The 27,695-nt window shown below is 43.2% G+C and overlaps 2 protein-coding genes across 4 annotated transcripts in view; one reads left to right on the plus strand and one right to left on the minus strand.

Moving 5' to 3' along the window:
- CPS1 (carbamoyl-phosphate synthase 1) overlaps positions 1-27,695 on the minus strand; it is a 177,464-nt gene that overhangs the window by 148,163 nt on the left and 1,606 nt on the right. The window contains exon 2 of the mRNA XM_068686431.1: positions 27,355-27,432. The gene's annotated coding sequence lies outside the window, so the exon portion shown is untranslated. The remainder of the gene's footprint in view (positions 1-27,354; positions 27,433-27,695) is intronic.
- On the plus strand, positions 430-18,962 carry MYL1 (myosin light chain 1). 3 transcript variants are annotated; one of them, XM_068686458.1, is made up of 7 exons: positions 430-707; positions 11,829-11,856; positions 14,950-15,093; positions 16,473-16,646; positions 17,142-17,219; positions 17,738-17,790; positions 18,638-18,962. In XM_068686458.1, exons 1-6 carry the CDS (start codon positions 576-578, stop codon positions 17,764-17,766), a joined length of 585 nt encoding a protein of 194 aa, XP_068542559.1. In that variant the 5' UTR covers positions 430-575; the 3' UTR covers positions 17,767-17,790; positions 18,638-18,962. The 3 variants fall into 3 exon arrangements, with proteins under 3 accessions (XP_068542559.1, XP_068542562.1, XP_068542560.1); XM_068686461.1 differs by lacking the exons at positions 430-707; positions 11,829-11,856 and adding exons at positions 10,633-10,771; positions 11,557-11,581; XM_068686459.1 differs by lacking the exon at positions 430-707 and adding an exon at positions 11,564-11,581.

Here is a 27,695-nt window from a genome sequence, read left to right on the forward strand (position 1 = left end):
ATTAAAGTCAAAATTCCTGCTTGAAACCAAACCCTCCTGGAGCACTACGCAGGCATGGGGGAAAAGGGTAGGGAAGGAGAGAATATTTATTACTTCAGCAGAACCGAGGTTCTGATGAGAAAAAAGGACCGCTCAACCCATGTCCGAATGTCGGCAGCAGAGCTGAAGCTGGGTTTGTCACGTTTCCCCTCCACTTTCCACACATTCAAAAAAATAAAAATAAAAAAATGCAGGGAAGGTGGCTGGGGTTTTTAAAGAGGGGTGGGGGGGAAGCCACCCAGGTCCCTTGATCTTATGAAGCCCTGAACTCTTACATTCCATTTATAGCCCGAGCTGGAATGACATCCCCCTTGATTAGCAAGCTGTCCAATCCAGCTGCCTGGGTCAGGACTGTACAAGGCACTAAGTGAAATATATATATGCCCTTTTAGATTTTAGCACATTGGGTCCACCCCCAGGGCACAGGCTGTAGCTCATTCTGACCACTGCTTCTCTCCCAGGAATCACTTTTAAAGGGTTTTTAAACTTTTTTTTTGGGGGGGGTTACCTTTACTCTCAAGTTTAAGCAACACAAAATGGCACCAAAGAAGGACGTAAAGAAACCAGCAGCGGCCGCAGCACCAGCACCTGCCCCAGCACCTGCCCCAGCACCAGCACCGGCGCCTGCTAAACCCAAAGAGCCAGCAATTGATCTCAAGAGCATCAAGGTAAAGGGATGAACGTGTGCTGAGCGCTGACCCCGAGCGCTCCCAAAGGGGAAAGTTAGCAGAGTCCTTGCTGAAACCAGCAGGGAAACGTTGTGTGTGTTTGTTTCCTGCTTGGGGACTGTGGTGAAATGAATGAGTAACCCCCCAGGGATTGATTTCTTGATCTGCCTGAGCTTTCGGTTGTGTTAGTAGCTGGAGGGATGCGAGGCATGGCGCATGATTTAATGCAAGAATGAAGCCTGGTGATTTCAAACGTGTTGTAGAAGGTGGCCCTCAGAACTTTTTACCAAATCAGTATCAGTCTGACCTGTTTTGTAAAGCTGAATTTTAAAGTTCCACCAAAAAAATCCTCAACCCCCAAGCCCTGACCTAAATGCGTGAGGGTTGGAAAGGGTTACTGAAAAGTGAAATGAAATGTTTTCCCATAGCACGGTACTAAAACCAGATGTTATTTTGCAGTTTCCCCTCAAATTTATTTCCAAATTTTTGCAAATACCTGATAACCCTTTGGCCATGTGTTCTGAGATCAGCACTCCTTATCTTTAAAAGCAGAGATGAAAAGGATTTGCCAATTTCATCTATTTTCATTCTCTTTGCACAACAAACATTGAGAGAGACCCATGAGCTAGAAAGCCACGAAGGGAAGCATTTCAAGTGATTTCCCCTCATCTTTTCATGTTTACTCAAAATTTGCAGTTTGCTTCATACTGAAAGTAACCAAGAAAAGATTTGCAGAGGTTTCCCTTGACCGCACATCCATTGGAACTTGCGCTGAACCAAGACCTTGCATGCCACCTGACATCACCAACTGCTGCCTGGCCCCTTCAAAGAGAATTCCTCAAATTCCCTTCAAAGGGAAATTCTCTATTTAGAAAGAGCAGAGAGAGAGGTTAAGCAGTTAAAGAGATGAAGGGACAGACCCACTTCTCTGGGCATGACTATACATAGTTATTCTCCACCTACCTGACAAGCTGATTGGTCCCAGGGCCAGTTTGCTGAACGCTGCATAAGGAATCATGCCCACTAGGAAGAAACGAAGGAGTACAAGGTCTTCTAATAGGACCTACTCATTTTAATTTCATGATGTATTCTGCTTCAGGTGCCTTAGTACACACAGTCTGTCACCCACACAGTCCCAGGATTGTGACCCATTTGGTAAAATTTCTTGAAGTTTTAACTTTCACCACCAGTAGCCAGTCCCTTGCTGAAAGAGCACATAGTTTCTTGCAAGGCTGAAGCTGAACTCACTGGCAAAGCAAAACCAAGAGCAAGAGGGGGTGGGAAAAGACACTTTGGAATATTTAGAGTGATCTTAGTAAAGGCTACAAAGAAAGCCAACTGTTCTGGAGAATACTGTCTGAAAATTAGATAAGACCTCACATTTCACCCATCTCCAGAGATGAAGGGGACACAAGCTAGATTGCCTACTAAATAATTTAATATGATTTGATAGCTCTCTGTGTCCAGTTCATTAGGAGAAAATAGAATTTTCAACTCCAGTGATCCCAGCTAATCTATCTTTAAATAAATAGACTTAACAGTGTATTACCCCCTGAAAAATGGCCGGCTGCAGTCTGAGGCATCTCCGTGGTGCAGTCCAACCTACTCCTCTACCCAGGCAGCTCTCTGTCACTGCAGGATATATATACAGGTAGCAGAGAGAACATGCTGGGTTTTGTCATGTTGGGACTGAGAAAAGATAGCCTTCCTAAATTCTTTCTTTTGAAAGATACCATCAGACACTATTCTTCCTCTGTGATGTGCAGAAAAACCTGGGCTGCGTAAGACAGAACTATTCTCTTACCATTAGTGGAAGCACATAAGCATTACTGTTCTTATTTGCAAATGAGTAAAGCTATGAGCAGCACGATGAATGGTGCAGGGCTGCCCTGCCATGTGCTGCTGGCACAGCCCCTGCCACACTCGCTCGTCATTGTTGTAGATCCCTCTCTGAGCATCCCCTCTGCTCTTCATCCTGACCTCAAGGAAGCCTTGAGGCACTGCAAGGAGGGACGGAGCCCCCCAGCACTGAGGGGTCCACCCCATGGCACAGCAGTCACCACAGGGTGACGCAGGAGCCCGCACTGCCCGTGAGGGTGAAGTGTCCCCTCTGTCCCCAGCCTTCCCCTCTTACCTGAGCCTCCACAGCAGGCCAGAGCTGCCCAGGTAGACTGTGGCACCTCCAGGGCTGGCTCTTTGGGAAGACACCAGGAACAACCACAGCACCTTTGACACAGACTTGGAACAGGAGCAGGGGCTGGAAAACCTCCTGAGGTCCCAACCAGCCACCCTGGGCTACCCAGCTGCATTCTTTGAGACCTCAGGCAGTGATGGGAAATAGCATCCTCCTCTAAACAATTTGCTTGGGAGATATATGTGGCAGAGTCAGCAATCATAATTCACATTTTCTGACTTCTAGCTCAATCCCTTCTTTAGCATTAATTAATCCTGAATCCTTCCATTTGGCCAGGAAAGCATCAGCACAAGAAAAAGCACAGCACCATTTCCAGCCAAACTCTGGAGCCAAAGAGTACTTAAAGCTAAGCTTCTGACCAGGACTCTCAGTAAACAACCCAAGTCCTGGGGCTCTTTGCACTGATTTACCAGTCAAAACCTCCAGCCCTCCCAACAAGTCCCTTTCCAAACGGCCCCTCTGTGCTCACCAGGGGAATTTGCAGCCGTGCTGCAGCTTGCTGCTAACAAGGGATTCCTGGGAACACCTAGCTGTGGGGCCGGTGATAATCTGGGGAGTCACAAAGCAGGCAGACGCACAGAAAAGCTTCTGTAATTTCTACACAAGTTCCCCCAAGCTCCTTCCATATCTTACAGCTGGAGCAGGTAAGAGTGGAGCTGCCTAATCAGGGTACAGCCGCTAAATAATCCAAACCTGGCTGTGCACTTCATTTCAATTGTCATCCGAGATAATGCCTCCAGAATAAACAATAAGGAGGTTTAGCAATATGACAGGGGATTCTTTTGGGGGCACCCCTTCCCTTGGATGCCCTGCTTGGTCTGCCTTCAAGGAAACTGGTTTTGGGACTCTTAGGGTGCATGCTTTGAAAGCCAGCCCTATTTATGAAGTTTCAAGCTGGGTTCTTGCAAAAGCAGGCACCCCAAAACCACCTGGCATCCTCAGAAGCAGTGACAGGCCTCTCACCCTCTCGCATCAATATTGTCTGTTCTTTCTTCCCCCTCCACCCTAAATTAACCAAATCAAAGCAAACCTTTGGTGATTTCCTAGTACCAGATTTTCTATTTTTGAGCACCACCTATTGACTCCAGCACTGAGTAACAGGAATACCAGACTGCTAGAGACTCGAATTTAAACTCAGCCCTTTTATCACCTCACCTCACCATAACCAGCACAGGAAGGGAACCAAGGCAAAGACTGGGAGGAGGAGGAATTCGTTTTGATGTGGAAAATTAAAAGACCCTTCTTCCTCCTACTCAAGAAAACAAAACTCAGAATTTACTCTATACAAATCTTTCCGGCCTTAATTTATATTTCCAATTTTCCTTATCACTTGGGCATCCTGGGACTTGAATGTCAGGTGCACAGGTCAATAGTTAAGTCATAACTGACAGGAAAAGAACAGGGTGATGGACACAATGGAACGTTACCAACTGGACTTGAACAGGAACCGAGAACAACTAAGAGAGAAATGACCATTTGGGTCATTTTGTTAAGAGACCCCTGGATTTTTTTATTTTTAACCTAAGACTCGAGGAAGGGCATTCTCACAAAACGTAGCTCGTTTGTTTTGTCAGCTTTTTTCTCCCACGCACACCTAAGCAAGAAACTCTGAGCTGACGAACAGCACTGCTATGGGCCACTTCTGATGAGGATTCCTCATGTGTTGGGTTTTGCAGCAGAGGCAGGGAGAAATGCCTAAACTTCATACTGTCCAAATCAGAAGCAGGTAGAGAGGGTTTGTTGTGTTCAACTTTGTCCATATCACCAACACAAAGAGTGTGCTTTTGTTGTTGTTGTTTTTTTTTACTGGAAATCTAAGGGTCCTGCCCAGCCTCACAGCATTGGCAATAAGGCTTTGGGACCTGGAGATGCTGAGCTCAGTGCTTTGTAGACTCCTGCTCTGCAAAAGGTGACCTGAACACACATTGTTTCACCAGGCCCTTTGCTGACAAGGGTACACCTGAGGGTACCTGCAAGTATCCACAGTATAAGCGACGCTCGTTTGGTGCACGAGGCTTCCCACACTGCTGCTTTCAAGATGAAATTTCATGGCCAGGGACCAATTATGCTAAGCCCTGTTGCAGACAAGCTACCTGTATCCATAGGGGAAAGTAATTCAGAGCTATTCACTAGTAAAGACTTGCTGAGGCCTTGTGCAACCGTGTGATGCATGATGGAGCCTGCTGCATGGAAAACAAACCTGTGTGATTGTTTTGCTTTTAAATACAGAGCTCTTAAGGCTGTAAAAAGTGTTTCTTCAAACGTCCTAACTCTTATTACATTTACTACTCAAGGAGGTGACCTCTGAACAGGCATTGCGTTGGATATAACCAGAGAGAGGTAATGTCCCTAAATGCACTGACAGAAAGCTGCTGGGCTGGAGGGCAAGCAGGACTGCAAATGTCAGCTGAAGCGCCCAGAGCGACTACGCTGCAGACAAACTCTGTGCGAAGTGGCACAGTGAGAACAGGAGGGTTAGCAGGAGCTGTGCTCACAGCACTAAAGGCTTTCTTGGGAACTGGCAGGTTCTTGGCTGAAGTTTTTGGCGCAGGCCTTTAGGTTATGCCCGATCCAACCCCAGTGATGACTCCAGAAAGATTCTTTAGGACGGACATACCTGCTGGACAAGGTCACCAGCCCCAAAGCGCCCTTCAGGTAGGACAGAGACAAACACAAGTACGACTTTGCCTGGAGAGATGTGCAAGTACCTATCTGACCATCCAGGCCAGCTTTCTCCTATCCCTTTGACTGCTGAGACACAGCAGCATTTGGGATCCACTCCAGAGCAGCCCCGGCCACCACTCAGGAAGTTTTCTTTACAAATTTTTCAGAACTTTACCTCCTTTTTTTCCTCCTTTTCCTCCTAAAGTGCTAAGCAAGGAGTCCCTCAGAAGCAGAACCTTCCCCATATATTTTAGCAGACACTTTCTTACATCTGCTAATGGGAAAAATGGTTTGAAAAGCAAAAGCAACGATTTTTGACAGGGCTCTATTCTTAGTAATTCACAGCTCTGGCAGCATTTAAAAGATACCTATAGCCTTTGGAGGGTCTGGAGAGTGACAAAATTTGGTAGAAACAATGGAATTCAGAGAAAATGACAGAGAGAAGCATCTCAAAAGCTCACTTAGAGTACTTTCTAGTGCTAACATGGTACAGACTTTCTCCCATCACCAGATAAACTGAAAGAACCTAACAGCACTTCTAAAACAGTTTTAAACCCCTCAGTGCACAGAGATCATTACAGATAGCAACAAGATATTTGAGTTTATCTTACATAAGGTAAGAAGAAGGTGACTAATTTAGCCAGTGACAAGTAAAGAAAGAAGTTGCCTGTAAGGAGATATGAAACAGCCAAGATGGAAATTTGCCCCTGGTTCCTTGAGGCTTTATTACATCTTACACCCACTGCCAAAAAGTGCTTTCAGCTGGCTGCTTTACTGCATAGCATTTAAATGTCAAGTAGCGAGAGTTTAAAATAATGTTAATACTCTACCACTGCCACTGGGAGGCACGTTAAAACAAGGGATGCCTGAAAGAGCAGAGCTCCAGAGCCTCACATTTCCTTGCACATCCCCTCACTGAGGCACATTCATGCAAAACTAAATGCAATTAGAAAAGGGACACACTAACAAATGAGCACATCTGAATGTCCTTCTCCCTATAAAGCCAATACAATCTGTGCAAAATGGTAAGATCAGCAGCTGCAGAACATTTCACTCCCAGGCATTTCAGAAGGGCACATTCAATTAATTGCCAAGGTTTATCTAAAAGTTTTTGCCTAATTGTAAAGTTGCAAACTGAAGTCAGCAAACCAGGAAGTTACCCAGAGTACTTGGAAGGGGAAAATCTAACCCAATTCATCAATGTTGAGTCCATTAAACTAAGAGATTTTGAACTATTCTTCCAAACCTTGTAGTATCTCGTTTCTTTCCCATATATTAGCAGTGTTCATCTTTATTCTTTCTTCTATTATATTTTCAGGCAGTTTCATTCTCAAAACCTGCATTTAGCATTTATTTGCCTTCTAAAAGACAGGAGGCTAAATGCATCAGGCTGCTGATTCTTACTTAAACGAGAAGCAGCCTCTGTGAATTCTGCAGCATCAATTGCACCAGTTACTGAACCAGGGTGAGGGTCAGCACAACGACTGCCTGCTTTCCAGTGGGGTTTGAGAGCTCTGTAATCCTGCCCTCAGTCATGGCTGCTAGAAAATCCGTGCATCTGTATTAATCGAGGAGCAGGCAGTAGTGACAAGCAGATACTTTGTGAACTACAGCAGGCACAACCCTAGCTATATCCACCCAGAATTAAAGGAAATCCTTTAAGGCCTGTATAAACTGCTAAACATATAACAGGCATCTTGAGGGACACTCTGATATTCCCCTCTCTGATTTTCCCAAACATCCAATGAATTCTCAGTCTCTTCTATGGAGACAGCACCTTGAACTACCTGGGGGCTCTCTAAGCAAATCCCAGCTAAAATGATTCTCTTCTCTGTAACTCACTCAAAGGGTACCAAGCAGATGGAGCATCTTCAGCTTCCAGCAGCGTCCTTTCCTGGGCCTTTTCACCCTGCCCAGATCCATAAAACAAGTACAAAGTGGCTGTGGCTCAGCACAGCTGTATTTAGAGTGCCCACCAGCCTAAACTGGTGAGAACTAGGGATATGGTTTAGTGGGGACTGTTAGTGTTAGGTTAGAGGTTGGACTCGATGATCTTGAGGTCTCTTCCAACCTAGAAATTCTGTGATTCTGTGAACAGCACCATGCAACAAAGACTTGGACCAGGGGTCCATGAACCAGTGATTTTTTGAGAGAAAAGTTAGGAACTAATAAGAATTTGGAAGTAAAGGTTTGGATGGATTGGGTCTTCTGCTTATCTGGTCTCTTCCAACCTAGAAATTCTGTGATTCTGTGATAAGGAGTTGCATATAACCCTGTTCACCCTACCCTATATAACCAGGTTCTGGTTAAAACACTTCTAATTTGCAATGAGAGGAATAGAAGGCGGTCACAAGCTATACCTGGAAGAGCATTAACTGAAAATAAACAGCACTTTTCCTTGGTATAGATATCCTCCTGGATAATAACTTAGTCCATAAGTAAGGGCTGAATCAAGTTAGAGAAATCCAGTTCCTGCTGTTTTTTCCCTATCTTACAACATGTTCCAACAGAACAAAGGTTTCCTCATTGCAAGATCTTCCTTTCTACCTTGGGAAGTTTTTGAAAGCTTCTCACAGAATCACAAGTCTTACCTTTGACGATTTTTTTAAAGGATTGTTGTATTTGCTTTACTGAGGGCATTTATAGATGCACTTACTCAAAGTGAGTAGCATTTTAAGCCCCCGACAGACCCCACAGGCCTAAAGCAGGGTGATTCTTAATTCAATTGTATGTGATGTGCCCATGCTAGAAAATTACTCCCCAGCAAAATTCTGTCTAGGACACTTTTATTTGACAAGTAATGAAATGAAGGGCTGATGTGGTGCCCAGGTATTTCCTCATCTAAAACCTGAGCCAAAGTCTCATACAGTCAAGAGTTCAGTTGGCTTATATGGAGACCCCTCTCCATTTATACACACCTGATAAACCATTCAAGCCAGATACTTAATCCAGGTATCAGTTTTCTATATTCAAGACAAATGTGCCCCAATTATTTTCTGGTTGTCATCTAACATGTTTTGGGATAGGTTTTGTTGTAGCCAACCATAGAGCTGACGAGGAAGGGAAGGTATCAAGAAATGTTTTCTTTGAACCAAATTCAATCATGGTGTTCCAGGGGAACATTTTCCAGTTGCCAGCACTGGACAGCAAGAGGCTGAGGGCAGGAGGAAAATTCCACAAAAGGCAACACACCGCGTTGACCCAGGCAACATTTCAGCTCTGCCAAAGTCTTTAGAAAGCTTCTCTATTAATGCATCAGGACTGATGGCCAAGATCCATATTAGCTTTCTCACTGCCTGTGCTCCAGCCCCAGGCAGTATTTAATTAGGAGGTCTGAACTGTGCTAAGCCTATGTTGGATAATTCAGACAAAAAACATCAAACCTCTTTCCTACACAGCCCCATAGCCATGGTCTGTCCTGAATACGGTCCCGCTCCCACATGAAAATAGTAGCAGATACAAGTAGAAGAGGAATCAAAAGTGAAGAACGGGCAGCAGAGCATTTTTCATGCTCAGTATGTTCCCCATATTCCCCCAAAATGCAAACAATAATCTGTTTGGACAGAGTGTTTTCCAACTAAAATGACTAGCTTGGAAACCTCCTTGCAGTTGTATCTTTAGTTTTTAAGTGGGGAAGTAGGAGGTTAAAGTCTCAAATCTAACTAAATATTTTGATTTATTTTGATTGTTTAGTTTAAAAAAAATGTTAACAGTCTGCTTGGATTGGATTATTTTTTTCAGACCACTCAACATACTGAAAAAAAACAAATATTCAAAAAGGTTATGTTTATCTTCAGGGTAACTAAGTGAACTGCAGCAGAAAGTTTCTCACTAATCACATTTTACCATTAGAAAAAGAGTGGCAAGTGCACAGCAAAGGAAAATAACAAAAAATTAGAGAGGGGATGTTTGTAACATGGAGTCTGTTGCTGTCACAACCATTTCCACGCCAGCTTCATGACCCTCCCTACCCATTTGAGGTGACAGGGAGCAAGGTTTGGAGCAGTTTTTCTCCCTCTTTTACCTCTCACAGCACCCATTTTGAGATTGTGATACAAGCTTATAAAATGGTACACGATAGGAATTAGTCTTTGCTACTGAAGAAACTGCAGCACCTCCCTCCTCAAACCTATCCTGAAACTCTCCACTTGCAGTCCCAACAGGACCTCGTCTGCTACCCAAAAAGCAAGCGCTGCCTTTCCCCACCATGAATAGTCACCCTTCCGATACCCGAAGCTTTCTGGAGGCTCTTGCTTCCATCCTGGCTTCTTCCACATGCCTGTAGAACAAAAACCTCTCCAATTCTGACCCCAGCAGCTGCTCTCCTCACCACACCAGTGAGCTCTGAAGCTAGCACACTACTGTCCTACCCCAACCATTAGAAGGAGGGTATCCTAAGTGTCCCACTGCTCTGCACATCAGATGCAAGCCTAGTACTAATATAGCTGGGTGCAAGACACTTGCATCATTTTTCTCTTGGAATCATTCAAAATTTTGGAAAACCCAACCAGCAAAGGAAGACCTTCAGGGGGGGCACTTCAGCAGGTGAATCTTCTGCTCAGCGCCAACACCTGGATTGCACCAGACAAGCAGCAACGCCACTCATCTAATGCAAAGCACCATATTATCCAAAAAAGGGGTCGAGAACAGCCCAGTGAAGGTGCAAGGAATATGAGTGATTTCATGGGCTTTGAAACAAGCCCAAAGCATACCATCCAGCTACACCTTACACACAACCTGCAGGCTACATGCAAAAACAGCCAGCTGGGCAAATGCCTTGCACCTCTTGCCCCAAGAGGTGCTCAGTTGCTGACTTAAGAGCTTATTGGAAAAATAGGAGCCTTCCCTAAAGGGAATTCTTGGTAGGCTTGGACAGGGAATATCCCTGCTTGACGGTCCGGACCCAGAAATTGCTGACGTGATTCAAACTTACTGCTTGCTACTCCCCTGCCCCTCTCCAGCCTCCTAAAAATAGCCGTAAGATGCCCATCGAGGCATGGAGCCTCCTGTCACTTTGCCCTAAGAAAGCTAAAGAACTCACCGAGGGGAGGGGCAGCTTCCTTCTGACACCTAATCCAGGCAATGCCGTCAGCGCCGCCAGATAAATAAGAGGAAGAAAGGCCAGGAAAGCAGGACCACTCTCAGAGACATCTCAGCTAATCCCTCCTGCCCGTCCGCCGCTCTACTTTTCCAACTCTCAATCATGGTGGGTCCACTAGAAAGCTAAAGTAGTTAGCAGCAAGCCAGTGTATTTTACATGATTAAATCCAGCTTCTCGCTCAATTTAGTTCTAAGTGGGAAAGATAGACCAAAAGACGACAGCTTAGGGTTGCTTGATTTTCCTCCTCAAGCCTAAAGGACTGTGGAAGGCTTTCCAGTCAGCCTGAAGCTCTGCTCCAGGCAGTGGTAGACGTGTGGTTCCTGCAGCTTCAGGCAGAAGGGTTACAGTTTGCTGGTGCTATAAGCATTTTTTTTAATCTAATGCAAGAGTGGCAAAGGAAAATAGTAGTATTTTTGATATAAGAAAGTATTGTAGTTTAGTACTTTATGAAACAATGTACTGTCAAAAGCTAATTGGAAACAAACTTTAAGGGCATGGTTTATTTTCTTTGTTAACGTATAAAAAGCTGCTCGTTAAGCGATATTACTTCAAATGGTCATAATAAAGCAGGTCTACACTAAAGCAGTAAGTGACCTGATGGTACATTAATGACTTATATGTTAGTTAAGAGGCTTGAGATTGTTATTGCTTCTAGCCACAACCTTGGCTTTCCCCAGGATGCAGATTTTAACAGAACCTTTAAAAACAGACCTGGCGATGCATTTTTACAAGGCAGGTTGCTAGTTTAGGTTGGCAAGGCCTAATTAGGCAAGACAGAAGTGAGAACACTCAGCTACCTTGCAGCTACCTTGTGCTATTTGCTTTCTCTCAGTGCATTTTCAGCAGTACTAGCTCTCTCTTTTTTTTTCTCTCTCTCTTCCCAACTGCAGTCCTTCACTCCTGACCAAATTAATGGTAAGTGAAACAAAAATTAAACTTTACCGGGGGCAGGAGGGGGAACATAATGGCTACTGAACGCTAAGTATTCACCAGTCTTAACAGCTCTTTTGCTATCTGCATTACTTCTGCACATCTGACAGGCCGTATTTTTGCTGTTTTGGAAGATACTCATGGATTGAGCTGGATGCTTTAGAAAACAAGCAGGTTCTCCCCCAGCCCCCCCTTCCTAAGCTATTTTTTGTGATTGATTTCCTTCCAACAGATCGAGTTCTCCAAGGAGCAACAGGATGGTAAGTTACAAGACAGCCAATGTGTTTTACATGTATGTGAGTTCAGAGAGGAGCTACAGGCTCAAACGTTTAACCTTTACCAAAAGATGAGCTAGGACTTCAGCCAGTACAAGTCACCACAAACTTGGCTTCAGAAAAACTGTGCTGACTTACACCGAACAGGAACGTTACATGCAATTTATCCGTGTGCTTATGTGTGACCCAAGCTGAGAAGTTCATGAGCTTGTTTGAGTGGAAATAGCGTGGTGTTACCAGCTCTACCTGCTGAACATTTTTCAGCTGTGCTAAAGGGTGCTGAAAAGTGGTCTTTATTTTTAAGCCATGAGTGAAATAGACAGATGAAGTACAACAGGAAAGAGTTAAAAATTTCATTTAGCTGTGACTTTATATGAACAGAAGTATGGGATTCCACCAATGGCCCACTTGTCACTTTTGCTGGGGGATGCTATGGAAGGGGAAGCAGAGAGTCTGTTTTATTGTAAATATATTCATGAAGCATGGGAATGTTTAGTAAATAAGCAACTTGTGCAACCTGTTGCTTATAATATAATCGACTGGATGTTATGCTGCAATTCTCAGGGATCTTGCTGTATTTCCTGGGGGCGATTTATTGAGCACCAAGTTGCAAATGTTTTTTTTCAATCTAGTAGATGTGCTGATAAAAAAAATCCTGACATGAGCAGCTCCCCCGAAGACCTGGAAATTTAAGCTGAAGTTTTTAAAATACTTTAGAAGATGCATTTAGGTTATATTAAATAATGTAGTTTTTAAAGACAATGTCTAAAATTCCGTATCAAGTACAGCAGACCTCACTGTGAACAATGTATTTAGAATAGAAAATACAGGGATTTTCTAGGGATTTTCCAGGCAAGAGGAACAGCTCGAAGTAGCTCTTAAGAGCTCTAACCTTCCTGAACACCAGCCTTCTCTGGGTTGCACCATAAAACTCATCAGGGAGAGGTACCGTGCCGCAAGTGGGCATGGAAACCTTCTTCTGGCAGTCCAAATAGTCCTGGTCACAAAGGAAAGAGACTCTTCCTTACTTTGTAATTCTGAAAATTTTACAGAAGGGTAGGGAAGGTTTAATAGAGAAATGTCATCAATTCAAAACTGCTGGCATGTACAACAAAGCAGATTTTTCTTCCAGCTTCCCTACATATTTCAGCTCTAATGCTACAACACTGTTGATTAAAGCAAGCAGAGTAGCAATTAATAACCACTTGCGAGAGGGAGGATTTCCCTGGAATAGAGATGTCCCGCCCTCAGTAGCTATTTCCAGCCACACCAGCTGCTCGGCATTGCCCCCCTTAGAGAGTGATTTTAGATTTGCTTATTCCAGGGGTATAAACTAGGACTAGCTATTAAAAAAAAAAAAAAAAAAAAATACTGCAGTGAAGCGCATGCCTGAGACAAAAGTAAGGTTTTCTACTGAGCTGAGGAGATGTGTTCAGAGCCCAATGAACATAAACCTCCATGGGATTTACAAAAAAAGAGAAACTCTCCCAACTGGCTTTGCTAATAACAGACTGGAACTGTATTTTATCTCTTGCTCTGGCTAAATGTCATGAATGCACCAGATGAAAGATCTGATTGTATGGTATAAATCAGCACAGCTCTATCAACCTCATGTGCTAGAGCAGGGGCTGATACGAAACTGGGATACTGTAAGGGGAAGCTCTACACAGATCCAGAAGGCCTTGATTTCATCATCTGCAATAATAGCTGTAAGGGGAGAGGGTTAGCAGTGAAGGGCTATAGGTCTCACACATCAAACAGTAAGAAGGTTAGTTTCAGGTGGATTAGATTACAGCCTAGCAGGCTGACATCCTGTATCAGCAGTTTTACTGGGTGCCAGCAACTCCTCCACTAACACAGTGAGTGTATGGATGGCTAGAGCAAGAACCTAAGTACCTCTGTCAGATGTCCCCAGCACAAGATGAATGAGGACATGACTTGATGTGGTTTATTGCTCCTAAATCTGCCCTGAGGCACAAAGAACATTCCACCTACACGCACTGCAGGACACAAAGCCCCTCCCTAGCTGCTGGGAGAGCATGACAGCCAAGGGAAGGACATTATGCTGCTTTACTCGGAGTTAAAACACAGAGCTATTAGGCACTGCAGTGCAGGAAAAGACCAAAACAACAGCACAGACCAAAATGCTCTGGACATATGAGGTTTGAAAATGGCATTTTAGATAAACCCATTACTTTTTTTTTTTTTAAAAAAGATACCTTTACTCATTGCAATAAACAGCTTAAAAAGCTTGAAGAATACAGTAAGATTAACATGGAGTTTTGTAGCATAAAATGAAGACAGGCAATGTGTTGAAGGCAACTGCTTGCACCAATTTGTATAGGAAAAGTGTCAATACCCCTAAGTCCTTTGTCAGCAGCACGGGGGAGGAGATGATTGAACTTTGATAATTTGGCAGCACCAAAAGAAGCAAAGTCTCAAAGTTGTATGCACTGGGAACATGCCAGAATAAGGCAATGCAAGTGTTGCCACTGGAAAGAGCTGGATATTCACCCATCTGTAAGAAGTGCGGACAGACAGGAGAGCAAATAAAGTAGAAGTGTCGTTGTAAGGCAGCTTTATGAAAAAGCAAGAGTAGCAGCATTTGAAATCTACCTTCAAGTTTCCCATTAGTACTGTGTGGCTGAGATGCTGGAATTGCAGGCAGATGTTTTGCACTCCTATGTGCTTTGGCAGAAGAGTCCCAGTCCTTGGGCAGGATAAAATGGAGTGGATTAGTCAATAACATTTTTACCTTCTACTACCATGTCCTATAAAGAAACGTGTTCTTGAATGGCAAAGTCTGTAGAAAGCTTATCTTCCTCTGTGCTTGAAATAACTACAGGGTCAATCACAAAGCTACTGGTGGTTATTAAAGCCAGGAAAAGTTTAAAAATAGTGAAACCAAAACATCAGAAGGGAGGAGTTTTTCTTGGGATCATGGGTCAAAGATTCCCCTTCTAACTCCCCGGGAGTCGTTGGAACGGTGCCAGGAGGCAAGAGGCTCACATCTTTGTCCATACAACTTGTCACTGCAGAGCTGTCCGGCTTGATTTAACCACTGCTCTTCCCTTGCAGACTTCAAGGAGGCCTTCCTCCTCTTTGACAGGACTGGTGATGCCAAGATCACCCTGAGCCAGGTCGGTGACATCGTCCGGGCGCTGGGGCAGAACCCCACAAATGCTGAGATCAACAAGATCCTGGGCAACCCCAGCAAAGAGGGTGAGTGCCCTGCAGTCTCTTCCAGGCCCTTTTTTCAAACTGAGGAACTGTAATTAGGCAACATTGGTACTCACAGTAGGAGGGAGAAGATTTTTTTGCTCCAATAGGGAAGTCAGGTGGGATCTCAAGCAGGAACACATGGAATTTCACCAGTTCCTTTTGAAGAGGATGGCAGCCCATCTGTATATTTCAGCTGAACAGGGCGTTCTGCTTAAAACTGGTACACGCATAGACATATGAGGTGTAGGCTGTTTGTTAGTGGCCTTTTACTAGCTGCCACCTTCTATTTCCTTTCCTCCCCCTTTTAGAAATACAAGTGGTAAATACTGTGGTAATCTTTTCTCAAGAGTTTAGGTACGGGACATCCCTGAGTTCACTCAAGCAGTCGCTTATTAAGATGGGTTACATCATATCCAAACACTTACATTTGGCAGAAGAGGCTCTAAGGAACAACTCAGAAGTCCTGAGTTCAGCATTAGCACCCATGGGAAGCGCTAAGCAGAGGACTAACAGTGAGGTGAAACCATCAAGGTGCTGTAAGTGACCAGAGCAATAACTGTCAGGGGTTTTATATAGCCAGGTAGCAAAATACTTTCAGTAACAACTCTACATCCAAAAATTTCATATGTTTCCATCTATTATATTTCATTCCTGCCCAAATGAAAACTGCTCTTTGCAAAGATACAGGTAAGAAAAAAAAGAAAGGGATCCTTTTAGCAGCCTTGCTCTAACAAAAACACATGGGGAAGGCCTCGCTGGAAACCACAATTTCTGGCTCACGGAAAGAAAGGGGCTAGATGCACTAAGCTTGTGAGGCCTTCAGCCTCCACACTGAATATGTGGAATATTCATATTCCTCTAGACATTCTTATTCTTAACTGGCTTATTCTTTTGCTAATAGCCTCTGCTTTCACATCCAAGAGAAGCCAAAGAGGTCAGTAACGTGATATTGGCAGCCCCAGGGGCTTGCCTAAGTCCCAACATCCCACTCTTGTTGTCTTTCCCCACTGCTTGGGGTTCAAGATCCATTTTACCATATTCTGTAGCTCCCACCCATCAAAGTCTTTTCAACAATCAACTCATACAGCAAGTTTCATTCCTGGAAAAAAAAGAAAAAAAAACAAGTGTAAGCTTATAAAACTGTGTGAAAAGTTGAGCAAGTATGTGAAAACTCATATGGATGTGAAAATTAGCTCCCATGGTAAGAGGGAATTCAGATTTCACAGAGAAACTGCCAAATCCCATGGGAAAGGCGGGAGTAAGCTGGAGAACAAGGCGTGTAAGTGAGGTGGGAGGTTTCCCTGCATGTGGTGGTGAATACCCCAAGTGAACACACATTGAAGTGTGCAGTAGCATAGCAACTGGTGCTGTCTTTCCAGAGATGAATGCCAAGAAAATTACTTTTGAAGAGTTCCTGCCCATGCTGCAAGCAGCTGCTAACAACAAGGACCAGGGTACCTATGAAGACTTCGTTGAAGGTCTGCGTGTTTTTGACAAGGAAGGCAACGGCACAGTCATGGGGGCTGAACTCCGTCACGTACTGGCTACGCTGGGTAAGGGATTATCACCTCTGAACATTAAATTGCTGCTGTTTGAAGGCATGAGAGAAAGGAAAGATGTTCTAACTAGCTTGGAGAGACAGGAAGCTACAAGGCCAGACAAGACTGGGTTTCTGACCTGGGAATCCAAAGGGAAAGGTGATATAAAACACAATAGAAAACTTAAAAGAAAGGCTTTATTACTTCTAAACTCAGACCAGGTACAAAGAGACCCTCTTGAGTGATAGACAGAACAGGCTGTAAACTTCAGTGAAGTAAAGCACACAGACAGAGAATTTGTTGTGTAGTTTCTTCACTCTGTAGAAATAACTACGATTGCTGTGTCTATGTGCATGTACAGAATTTCTAAAGAGAGTTAAAATGAATAAATCTCAGTTCAGCTGTAGGCCTTTTCACTAACCTAGAAAACACAGGAAGCATTTGGAAGAGCTGTAGGATCCAGCATCATGCGTCTGTGTAAGAATTAACCAGGCTGTATCTGCTCTCCAGGCGAGAAGATGACAGAAGAGGAAGTAGATGAACTGATGAAAGGTCAGGAAGACTCCAACGGCTGCATCAACTATGAGGGTAGGTGTGGGGGCTCACCACTCTCTTGTCCTACATTTCAGTGCTGAGTTTCATTGCACTTGGCTTTTAGCTTCTCCAGCAAACCAGTTCAGAGCTACAGCTGAGTTATGTTGAAAGGTTTACGCATGAAAACAAGCATTGCAACATGCTTAGCCTGCAGTCACACTGCTGAAAAGGCTAGCTTTGGTCACAGCAGAGAAGGCTACTGCTGTCAGCCCTGGGTCTCTAGGCTCTGACTTTCTGTAGAAAAGCTGTAGCGGGGGGAAGTAAACTAACCCACGGCAAATGGCTTAGGCAAAGCACTCCGTTTGTCATTGGTCTCATCACAGCTAGGCAGAAAGAGAATATAGTTTGTACAATATTAAATTCTTCAAGCTTCCTATCACATTACCAAATCAAATTCAATCAGAAGTGCCTTTTTGACACCATCAGCTCCTGACCAGCTCTTGCCTTTAAGAGTATTTCCCAAACTACTATTTACTGCTCCTTCTAACCATCGCATTTGTATTTTTCCACAGCATTTGTAAAGCACATCTTGTCTGTCTAAGTGGACATCCCCAGATATGAAATGGTAGGTTCTTCACATTTGCAGTCTTAACCTTGTCTCTTTGCTATGCTTGAAGGTTCCTACAAGTCCATGGTTACAGACACAGGTTATGAAATCAACATGACACCATCTCCCCAATGATACAATAAAATTAAACTGTTTTCCAAGAGCAAGGAAAACAGGAGAGCAGATTCTTGGGCCTTAATCCCAGCTCCACAACTGGCTGGAAACTGAGGCAGTGTTTAGTGCATTTTTTTCAGATATCTGTACCATGAAAAAACAAACAAACAAACATTCTGTTTATCCATGATCACAAACACCAGCTTCAATATCATCTTAGATTTCTGTTGTCATACAAAATTGGAGTTTATACTATGAAAATCAACAGCTTAAGACATTTATCCTATAATCACAGAGACTATTTGTTTAAAGAAAAAACAAGTCTAAGCAACACCTTACAACATACAGATTACTGTAGAGAGTAGCTTCAATACTTTTGTGAGCTACTCTTCAAATAAAATTAAGTAATCACCTGAAAAAAGTATTTTAAGTCATGATCAATAGCCAAAAGGCGGCTTCAGAAGTATCTGAGCATTTAGCAGTATTTCTACAAAGAGAGAGCAAAACCCCACAACCTTGACATGATTCTCTTTTGTCAACAGCAAAGGCCAGCAGCTCTCTTTAAAGTGCAAAAACAAATACCGTGGCTCTATGGGCCCTTTTGGACTGTTATTCTATCCTGGGAAAGACCGTCTCAACTTTCATAAGAAACAGACACCTCAAGATAGAAATCAAGGGCTCAGTTTGTTATTTTGCAAGTGTTTTTTCAGCCAAAGGTGACTTCAAGTTCAACTCTCTCATTCCTTCCTAGAACAAGTCAAATTCGGAAAGACCAGATGGCACCTAAGATCTGCCCAAGTGAAATTCGTGCTCTGGCAGGCACCATCAACATGGAAACTGCAGAGGACTGGACGACGTGCCTCTAAGCCCACTAATCTCTACCAGTGCATCCACAGGTATTGCCTCTGGGTCACTACACTTCCAAAAACTGAACTTTCATCAGGGCAAGCAAGATGGAAAAGCTGCTACCATCCAGCATTCATCCATCCCAAGCATCTCTTTCCATGTTGTTTCCCATGAAGCAATGTAATCCATTGGAAAATTAAAGCATCAATAAAACCCTGTGGTCACTTTGAGGCTATAAAGTCTTTTTTCCCCCACCTAAAGCAGTTCAAACCTACTCAAAGCAGAACTCAGCACTTAATTTATTTCTGTATGTTGTATTCCACAAAATAAAGTTTTATGCAAAAAAAACATATTTAAACTTCTTCCAGAGGTCACTCTACTTAGTTTGGATGAAAAGGGTTTTCTGGGGGGGACTGGCAGAAGGAACAATCAGCACTTGAATGTTTTGGGGAGGACACCCGCTAGCTGGCACCAGAACAGCCCCTGGGGTGGCATCTGCCCTGAGATCCCAGGCAAGACCAACCATGGTGACCCTAATTTGGGGAGCCATGCAGAGCCACCCTTTCTGGTGAAATCTCCTCCTTAACACTACAACAGTGGGTCCACAGCACAACTAGGAAGGGATCCTAACTACCTGCGGTATTTGTAATCTTATGGACACGTGGAACAGCAGCCGCCCATACCAGCTCTGTACTGGGGGCACCAACCCCATGGCTGTAACCCCCCAGGCCTGGGGAGCCCAATAACCACAGGAGTAACCAGCTCTCAGAGCTGTATTGTTACCCACACCTCCCCGCCCTAAGCGTTATTGCTCCTTTCCTTGAGTGTTCCCAAAACTGCCTTACCCTCCTTTCTGAGGGTCAGCTTGTTCTATAAAAATCCGGCTTAGCCTTATTAAATTACCCAAGAACCATAATTCAAGAGCCAACAGGTGCTGCAAGGGCAGCTGGCACAAGAATAAGCCACGGCACAACCAGTGAAGCAGCAGCTGCCTCTTTTCCAAGGCTTCCCAAAAAAGTCTCCCACTTAAACCCTCAACATGCTGGCAAATGGGGCCAAGAGAGACCCAGAGATGAGCCCTGCCCAGAGACCTATGCCAGCAGGTAGTTTACAGGTGGTTGCTTCATGCAGTGGGAAAAAACCTTGATAGAAAGGGAGAAGAAAAAAAAAATGAGGTGGTTGCTTAGCCTGTCCTAAAAAGGTAAGGAAAAAAAGCATGAGATGCATTAACCAAACTATTTATAGGGCCTCAGCCTGAAGGTTGTTTCTCAAGGGACTGCTAGACACCCTTCTGTTTCTGAACATACTGCATACACACATGTTGTGTGCTTCCTCCTTCCAAGGAAACCATGGATCTCAGTTGCTGGGAAAGCAAACAAAAAGCAAAACACTTCACCATTTACACGGTCAGTCTCCTTCTGATGCTTCCTTGCTACACTACCCCAACACGCAGTCACGTAGCCAGCCCAGTCCAGGGCTGGACATGGCCTGAAGGACCAGAATTCCCATCGTTCGTTCCTCTCTGAACTGCAAGTTCAGTTAACTTTTCAGATATTTAGGGCCCAACCCCAGACTAGTAGCAGAATGGGATGACTTCTCATTTGTGGAGAAATAGGCTGGATTAAGCCACTCATTTAAAAACAAAACAAAACAAACAAAAACATGTTTTTAAAACAGTCGCATGTTATGAGACATAACCAGCTCGACAGTACTTCTCTGAACTCTAATTGTAAGCAATCAAGACAACGTCACCTACATTACTCCACTACAGTAAGGTCAGGGCAGAAATAATTTTCAGATAAAACAGATGAAAATAAAGATAATACTCCTTTCCCACTAAACACGCTGAGTGGGAAGGGATTTCATTGAGCTACACAGGGAATAGATTTTTATGATAGAGTTTTGGTAGTTAAAAGTTTCCCATCCCAAACATAAACAATTATTTGTAAATAAAGAAAGAAAGAAAGATGTCCATATTCTGATAAGACAACATTTGGGGATTATCTTCATTCAGCCATTTGTAAAGACCCACACCTTAAGTAGTAGCCTCTTCCAGCTAGTGACAGCTTCAACCAGCCACTCATTCAACCATTGTGACAACAAACAAAATTGTTACTACATCTTCCAATGAAAACAAGATGTTTTGACAATTTAAAGGAAAAAAAAAAAAAAGTTTTGAGAGAAAGAACAAACCCAGACCACTCAGTTTTAATTCCATTGATAAACCCCATCCCAACAGGTACCCAATCTGAAAGCACAACTTGGAAATGCATAAAAAGCTCTGGTGTGTTTTTTATGAGCTGCCGAACCTTCTGCTTTGCCTCAAAAACAACTGAAAAGTTAAACTTGTTGATTTGACCTACTGCCCACATGCTAGTAACCCCTGCATTGCTCAGAGCTCTGATCCTGGGGGATGCTCCTGAAAAGAAAGGCCTCCTCTCCTTATTTTTTGCTTTCTGAGGAAAGATGTGCCCAGCACCAGCAGCACCACGCTGCGCTCCCATACAGCACATGCTTGCTGAGCTCCTCAGCTCCTCCTCACCCCAGAGAGAGAGACCGGAGACCCCAGCAGCTGCAGAAGGCTGCCCTGCATCTGTTCAGGCTCCCAATGGAAAGAGTGATTCTCAGTCTTGGTCATCTGACACCTCTTGCTATCGTTGCATTTGCTTTGTATTTTAAATAGAACATTGTTAATGAACATACTTTCCATTACTCAAAGCAATTGAGTTTAACTCCTCAGGAGCAGGGCTAGATCCCAAGGGAAAGGTCAAGCCGCAAAACGCTGGCCCTTGGCACACAGCACTATGGAGGGTGACCAATACCACAGAGCTGGCACCATACAAAACCAAGGCAGAAATGGCAGAACAACTGAGGAAAGGCAGCTCCAACACATGCCACCATGGAAAACCCAATGAGGAAGCTCAGACAAAGGCATCCTTCTGGCAGAAAAATTTGCACGTACAAGGCTCCTGACTGAACAAAGTCCTCTAATGTAACCCATCCAGGGATGTAAGCCTGCTCCCCCATAGCAATATTTTCTTCTTTTCCACACAGCTCCCCTTTTACAGTATTTCATACCATTATTACAAGATCATTCCACTTCAGCAGGTTTTCAAACTAATCTCAGTTTTTAAACTGAACAGGTTCAGTCTTTTTCCAAGCAGTATCTTGTTGTCCACGTAGCCCTGATGTAGCTTAAACCTGCATCCTTCTTACAGCAGGGAGGCTGACTTTTATAGGGGTACAAGGAAGGGCTTAAGTGTCTCATGAAAAAAGAACAGTTCCTTAGTAACCTATTATTTCTCACTTATTTTATCATGAAGAATGCCACACTTCCCCATCTACCCAGGTACTTACATTTATTTCAGAATGAAGACTGAAACATTGCTGAAGATACAGGATTTCACATCTACCTTCTAGATTAATTGGCACAGCATACATGTATATCAGAGCACAGTTTATTAGAGCATTAAACTGAACTTTCCATTACCAAAATCTATGGTTTGGGAGGATGGTATAGATTAGCCCATAAACATTTCATTTCTTCACTAATGTAGCAATGATGGGCAGCAGCACTCCTAAATCAAACTGTTTGTTGTAAAAGAAAGGCTATTGCCAATCCTCTGGAAAGGTTTTGCACTAAGAAACATACAAGGGAGATTGACAAAAAACCAATAAAGACATGTGCACGTATTTCCTTAGCAGCATCAAAAGTATTACAAGACAGACAGTTCATGCTGATTAAAAGAAACAGCCATAATAATTGGTATTCATAATTATACTCTGAAGTATACACAAAAATGCAAAGTGGTTTAGAGACTCACTTCCCAAAGCAAGCAAGGTTTCCAGACTGTTTTCCAGACTTCCTGGTGCTCCATAATAATAAAATGTCTCTTTTCTTTTAGAAGATCCTCTTCCCAGGCTCTCAGCCCCCATTAAACTCTTTCCACCACCACCCCCCAAGGGCTTGGGCAGACACAAGCCCTGTTGAATCTCAAAAGCCCTAGCAAAAGTAACAGAAAATTCTCTCTTTCCAGGTAAAAGGAATTTATTGCTTCCTACACCCTAGTAACAGAGGACATGCACATCCTAAACTGCACATCCCTCCATCAACAGCATGTATGTTAACACACACCATACACCTAGTACCCCAGGGGAGACCAGGGATGCGTGTTTTAGGCTCTGTCCTTTAGTTGTTACGCTTCTTAGGTCTACCAAACTGGAGTCAGAAAAACAAAATAAGTTTTGTCTTGTCTTCCCAAGTATCAGCCCTCCAGATTGCTTGCTCAAGAAAGAGCTTTCTTCGGGTCTTTGTGAAAGAAAAAATGATTCATTTTTTATTCCACACTATACCAAACACTGCCGTTTTTCAAGCTGTTCTCCACACAAATGACAGCACTTATTTACCGCCTCATTAATTTAAGAAGTGGTTTCAGTCCAAAGTTTATCATCTGTAATGCTCCTGCATATCCAAAAAGTTAAATTTGGTTTTAATCAACAACAAACATTTCTGCCTTTGTTTAATTTACAAGGCTTCTTCTGCTCTATTCCTTCATAATTCAGGACCATCACTGATCTTTTAAGTGAGGACTGATGTTATTACTGGACCTTTTGCACCTCCCTGATAAAATAAAACCCGTCAATTAGATGAACCATATAGGTCACATCACGCATATCAAGAACAATTTAAAAAGAGCAGGAGTTACCTACTTTTTTTTGACAAGTTTGCTAAGGTTCTGTAACAAGCCAAACCCATAAGGGAGGTCAATACTTACACAAGCTCAGATTGCAGCTCTACTACCATAAAACAGCCCTGCTAAGCACTACAGGGCAATGCAGAAAGGTATAATGGGATGGTTGCAATCTCTAAACCCAACACCTACACCTGTGTGAGACTGGTGCTCAGCTGATTCAGGTTCTTGAAAGCTATGAAACATCTGTTAAAGAAATCCTTTGCTCCCCAGTGTATGTTAAAGTGACTACATTAATCTGTGCAGGTCTGTAGGAGCTTCCATCACCCCAGTTCTGCACTACTCCAGTAAATACAAACCGACTCTCTCCCAGCCCCTTGCTACACTGGGGATAAGAAAACTTACTTTTCTATTTGCCTGCACTAATAGGTGCAGGCAAATAATGGCTCCTGGCCTCTGTGTCTAACACAATTAACACAAAGCAGGGGAATGAATTCATAGCACAAGCTGCAACTGAGACCTCTCAAGCTCATTTCACCCCACCAACACTGAACTGGTGAGAACATTTTTGGTTAATGCTTGAGTTAGGCTGGATCTCAGCTGAAGACCCTGAAGGAAATGGAGGAAATGCTGAGTATCTCGTTAGCACTACAGCATCCAAACCCTCAGAGATGGTTAATTGAAAAACAAACAAACAAAAAACAAACAAACAAACAAAAAAAACAAACACAAGAAATGTCGCAATGTATTCTGCAAATAAAATACCTAAGCTTATGTAGAAAAGCTACATAATTTGGAATCAGGAGACCTTAGCATCATAGTTACTTGGCACTTATAAAGAAACAGCTAATGGGACTGATCTCAGCATTAACTTTATCATTTGAGCACTATTAAAGCAGTCGAATGGAATGGCTTTCCCTCAAATACCAAACAAATAATGAATGTGAAGTCTGAGGCTGTAAGCATTGATATTGCTTGAGGAGAGACACTTTAAAAAGCTATTGGAAGTGCTTGTTGCCAGCACACAGGATGCCACTCGTCTTGATTCTGATATAATAGAGAGCAAAGAAGTACATTTTCATCCTTGTATAAATACATCATTGATTACATACACAGGCAGTAAACCAGTTCTGGGAGATGAGGCCATATGTGCACAGCCCTGTTTCAGACAACAACAATACTTTCAACCTCCAGCAATATAAATTTCACATATTAACATCCATTGTGTTCAGTAAATGCCATTGTGTGCCTTTTACATTCAGAAACTGCAGCTCTGATCTGTGTCACTTGAAAAATAAGTAAATTTTAAATGGTCTGTGTCTGATGTACAAAGGCCAACAGATCTGAGTAAGAGACAAACTTTGCTGAATTTTTGAATTCTTCACAGCCATCTTTGCGAACTTTTATCCCATGCCATGTGCTAAAGGGAACATAGACTGATGAACATCTCAGTAGCTGAAGTTTCCTTCGGTGGTTACTGACCTAATAAATTCTCCCTACAGTTGAAACCCCTCCAACTTCTTCACTGGGAGTGCTGCTGTTCCTGAGCTCTGATGGAAATTATTTTGAAAAAAAAATTCTGAGTAACTCACATAATCCTGCTCCAAATCAGTACCGGCACATGTTGAAAACTGCTGACAGCTGCCCAACTCCTAGAAGAAGATGTGCTGGCACATGTGTGCATGAGAAGCCTTCACAGACTCAAGACCAGCACCCTAGATTGGCAACTCCATTTTAAACATGATGGTTTAAAGTTTCTCATAAAAAGACATGAGGAAAAAAAACTTGTCCCTCGGATGGACATCATCATCTTCAGGCCAAGCCATGTTCTCTGCTCATGAGACTTACACACTTGATTCCCACATCCCTCTCCTTGCTGATACCCAGCTGACTGACTTCCCATAAGGGTCTTGAAGGGCTGTGGTGTCTCTCCAGTGAGAAGGAGCTGGATCTCCTGGTAGCGGTGTGTCTATATGCTATGTGTGGTCAGCGAGTGAGAGCCTGACTGTGGTGCTCTGTCGGGACGGAGGAAGGTTACCAGCGCCCCAAAGGAGGCCCACCACTCATTGGCCACAGTCTCTCTGTCACATCACATCACACACGCATATTAACACCGTGTAACCCCAAGCAAAGGCTCACTAAGGACAGTCACATATCAGAGGAGACGTAAGTTGAGAGCCTGCATCTTGTTCAAGCTTGCCCTGCACTATAATGCCAACATAGAAAAGTTGGACAAAGATCATGCAGGTCCCCTGATGGCCAGACATGCTAAATTGGCACCTGGGCTCTTCTTGAAAGAAGACAGCACATAACCTTTAAATAACCTACTCAGAAACCAAAGCTCCAGGGTATTCATATCAGACATGAATAGTTGGGCACTCTCTTTGCGAGAGACTGAAAGTCTAAACAGGGAATAAAGAGCTTTGTGAGAGGGCTCAGTGCTGTCCCTTACTGTGTTTTCGAAGCTTCTGTTTTTTCCTGCAGCTTGACTTTATAAACAGCAGCACCACTACATGTAGCAAGGCAGAGGAATACACAGAATCATTTTAAAATGTCTTTTAAAAGGAGTCTCTGTTACCCAAATATGCAGACAGCTGAGGCCCTCTGGCAGAAGTTGTCACCTTCAGGGCTTGTACCCACTGTTTACCTGCTGTCTGAAGGCCTCTGTTCAATGACTGATCAGCTGTGAAAAACATGCCTGCAAGTGGTTCCTCCACTTCAAACTGGATATCAAAAATGATTTAAAAGTCACATACATGCCAATTGCACAGGAAAAGCTCTAAGAAAAACTAGGATATTTGCATTCAAGGCCTGCAGTTACATGTAGTTTCCCACATAAAATCATCTGTTGTCAAAACTAAATCCAACACACCTATTCCTAGAAGAGAACATGCTTGCACAGCAATAGCTGCTGCTGCAGATGTCATAGGATTAATGATGTCCTAGTCCAGGAACACAAGTGGAAGCTTGTAGATGGCTTATTTGACAGAAAAAAAATGCATGCAATGGGATTTGATTGCTCAATTCCTTTATAATTGTTTACCTGCAGTGGAAATAAAAGACAGCAAAGAATAACTCTGAAAAAAAAAAAGAAAAAAAAAAGAAGAGAATTCCTGACAAAGAACGGTTCAGACCTGGAAAGCCTTGCACAGTCTTTGTATCTGGAGAAGATACACTCCTCAGATGAAAAATAGGAACATTTTGACCAAAACCAGAACAAATTTCATTTAATCTGTCTTACCCACAGATCTCCACTTGAACACTTTTTCTCCAGGTAACCTACAACTTCCTTGTTTATAAGTTTCGCATTTTGCTAGGCCCCATGCACTTTTTCAGCATTATAATGCTTTAAATTACATTCCTTTTAGTAAACACATTTGACATTGTTCCCAAAAAAGGAGGCACTGAAGAGACTATGTGTTCTTTCCAGCTGTAGCAATGACCTATAAATGCTGAAAATCATAAAAAAGAGCATAAATAGTGACCCAAAAGAGGGGTTCAGCCAAACCAAATTGCGACAAAGCCCAGATGTCACAGTGTCCTCAGATCTGGGCAGTAATGCACTGTGTTAGAGCCCCCTGAATCAGTGCCTTAATGACATGCTGGCAGCACTTATGGTATGAGAAAGGTGGTGATGCTAATGCTGTGTATGACTGGGGACTGTAGTGCTTACTGGTATAACACAGATTGCTCTAGCAGTTTGGAGTCTTAAAGGAAAAAATCTGGCACTAGCCACACAATATGAGAGCAGGAGAGGTACTAGTTCAAGAGAATTTATGACTATGAATGTATGGCAATCTGCATCTCTCCCCTGAGCTGCCTGTACCACAGGTCTGGATGGACAGACAGGCCATTTACAGGTATGGCAGATGACCTTAACAAAGAGAAAGATTCACCATGAAGAGGGGGAAAATCAAAATTAGAGACTCACCCTGTGACTATGTCCACATGAGGAATGAAGATGCAGAGACCAGAAGGAAGGTGTACACCACTGTCACTTAACACAGTGCTGCGTGTTAAAAAGAAAATAATTTTTCTTAATGTCCATTTTTTTCACAACCACCCTTATTCCCCCCTCCTCCCCCCCCCCAAAAAAAATATAAAAGAAAAATATAAAAAAAAAAAGAAAAATAAAAAAATATAAAATATAAAAAAAGAAAATATAAAAAGAAAAATATCACTCTGCTTGCCACATGTCTGAGGCATTTCCTGACCTCAGGAACTGACATAGGAAGCCTAGGCAAAGCTTGTTTTTCTGTGGCTTAGGGCAGC

The sequence above is a fragment of the Anas acuta genome, chromosome 6 (assembly GCF_963932015.1).
Source record: "Anas acuta chromosome 6, bAnaAcu1.1, whole genome shotgun sequence".
Classification (NCBI taxonomy): Eukaryota; Metazoa; Chordata; class Aves; order Anseriformes; family Anatidae; genus Anas; species Anas acuta.

What these genes read in the sequence shown, in the direction of transcription:
- MYL1 (XM_068686458.1), top strand. Translation starts at nt 576, where the DNA reads ATGGCACCAAAGAAGGACGTAAAGAAACCAGCAGCGGCCGCAGCACCA. An exon ending in TTGATCTCAAGAGCATCAAG is followed by an intron (nt 708 to 11,828) that starts GTAAAGGGATGA and finishes TCCTTCCAACAG; the next exon opens with ATCGAGTTCTCCAAGGAGCA. An exon ending in CGGCTGCATCAACTATGAGG is followed by an intron (nt 17,220 to 17,737) that starts GTAGGTGTGGGG and finishes ATTTTTCCACAG; the next exon opens with CATTTGTAAAGCACATCTTG.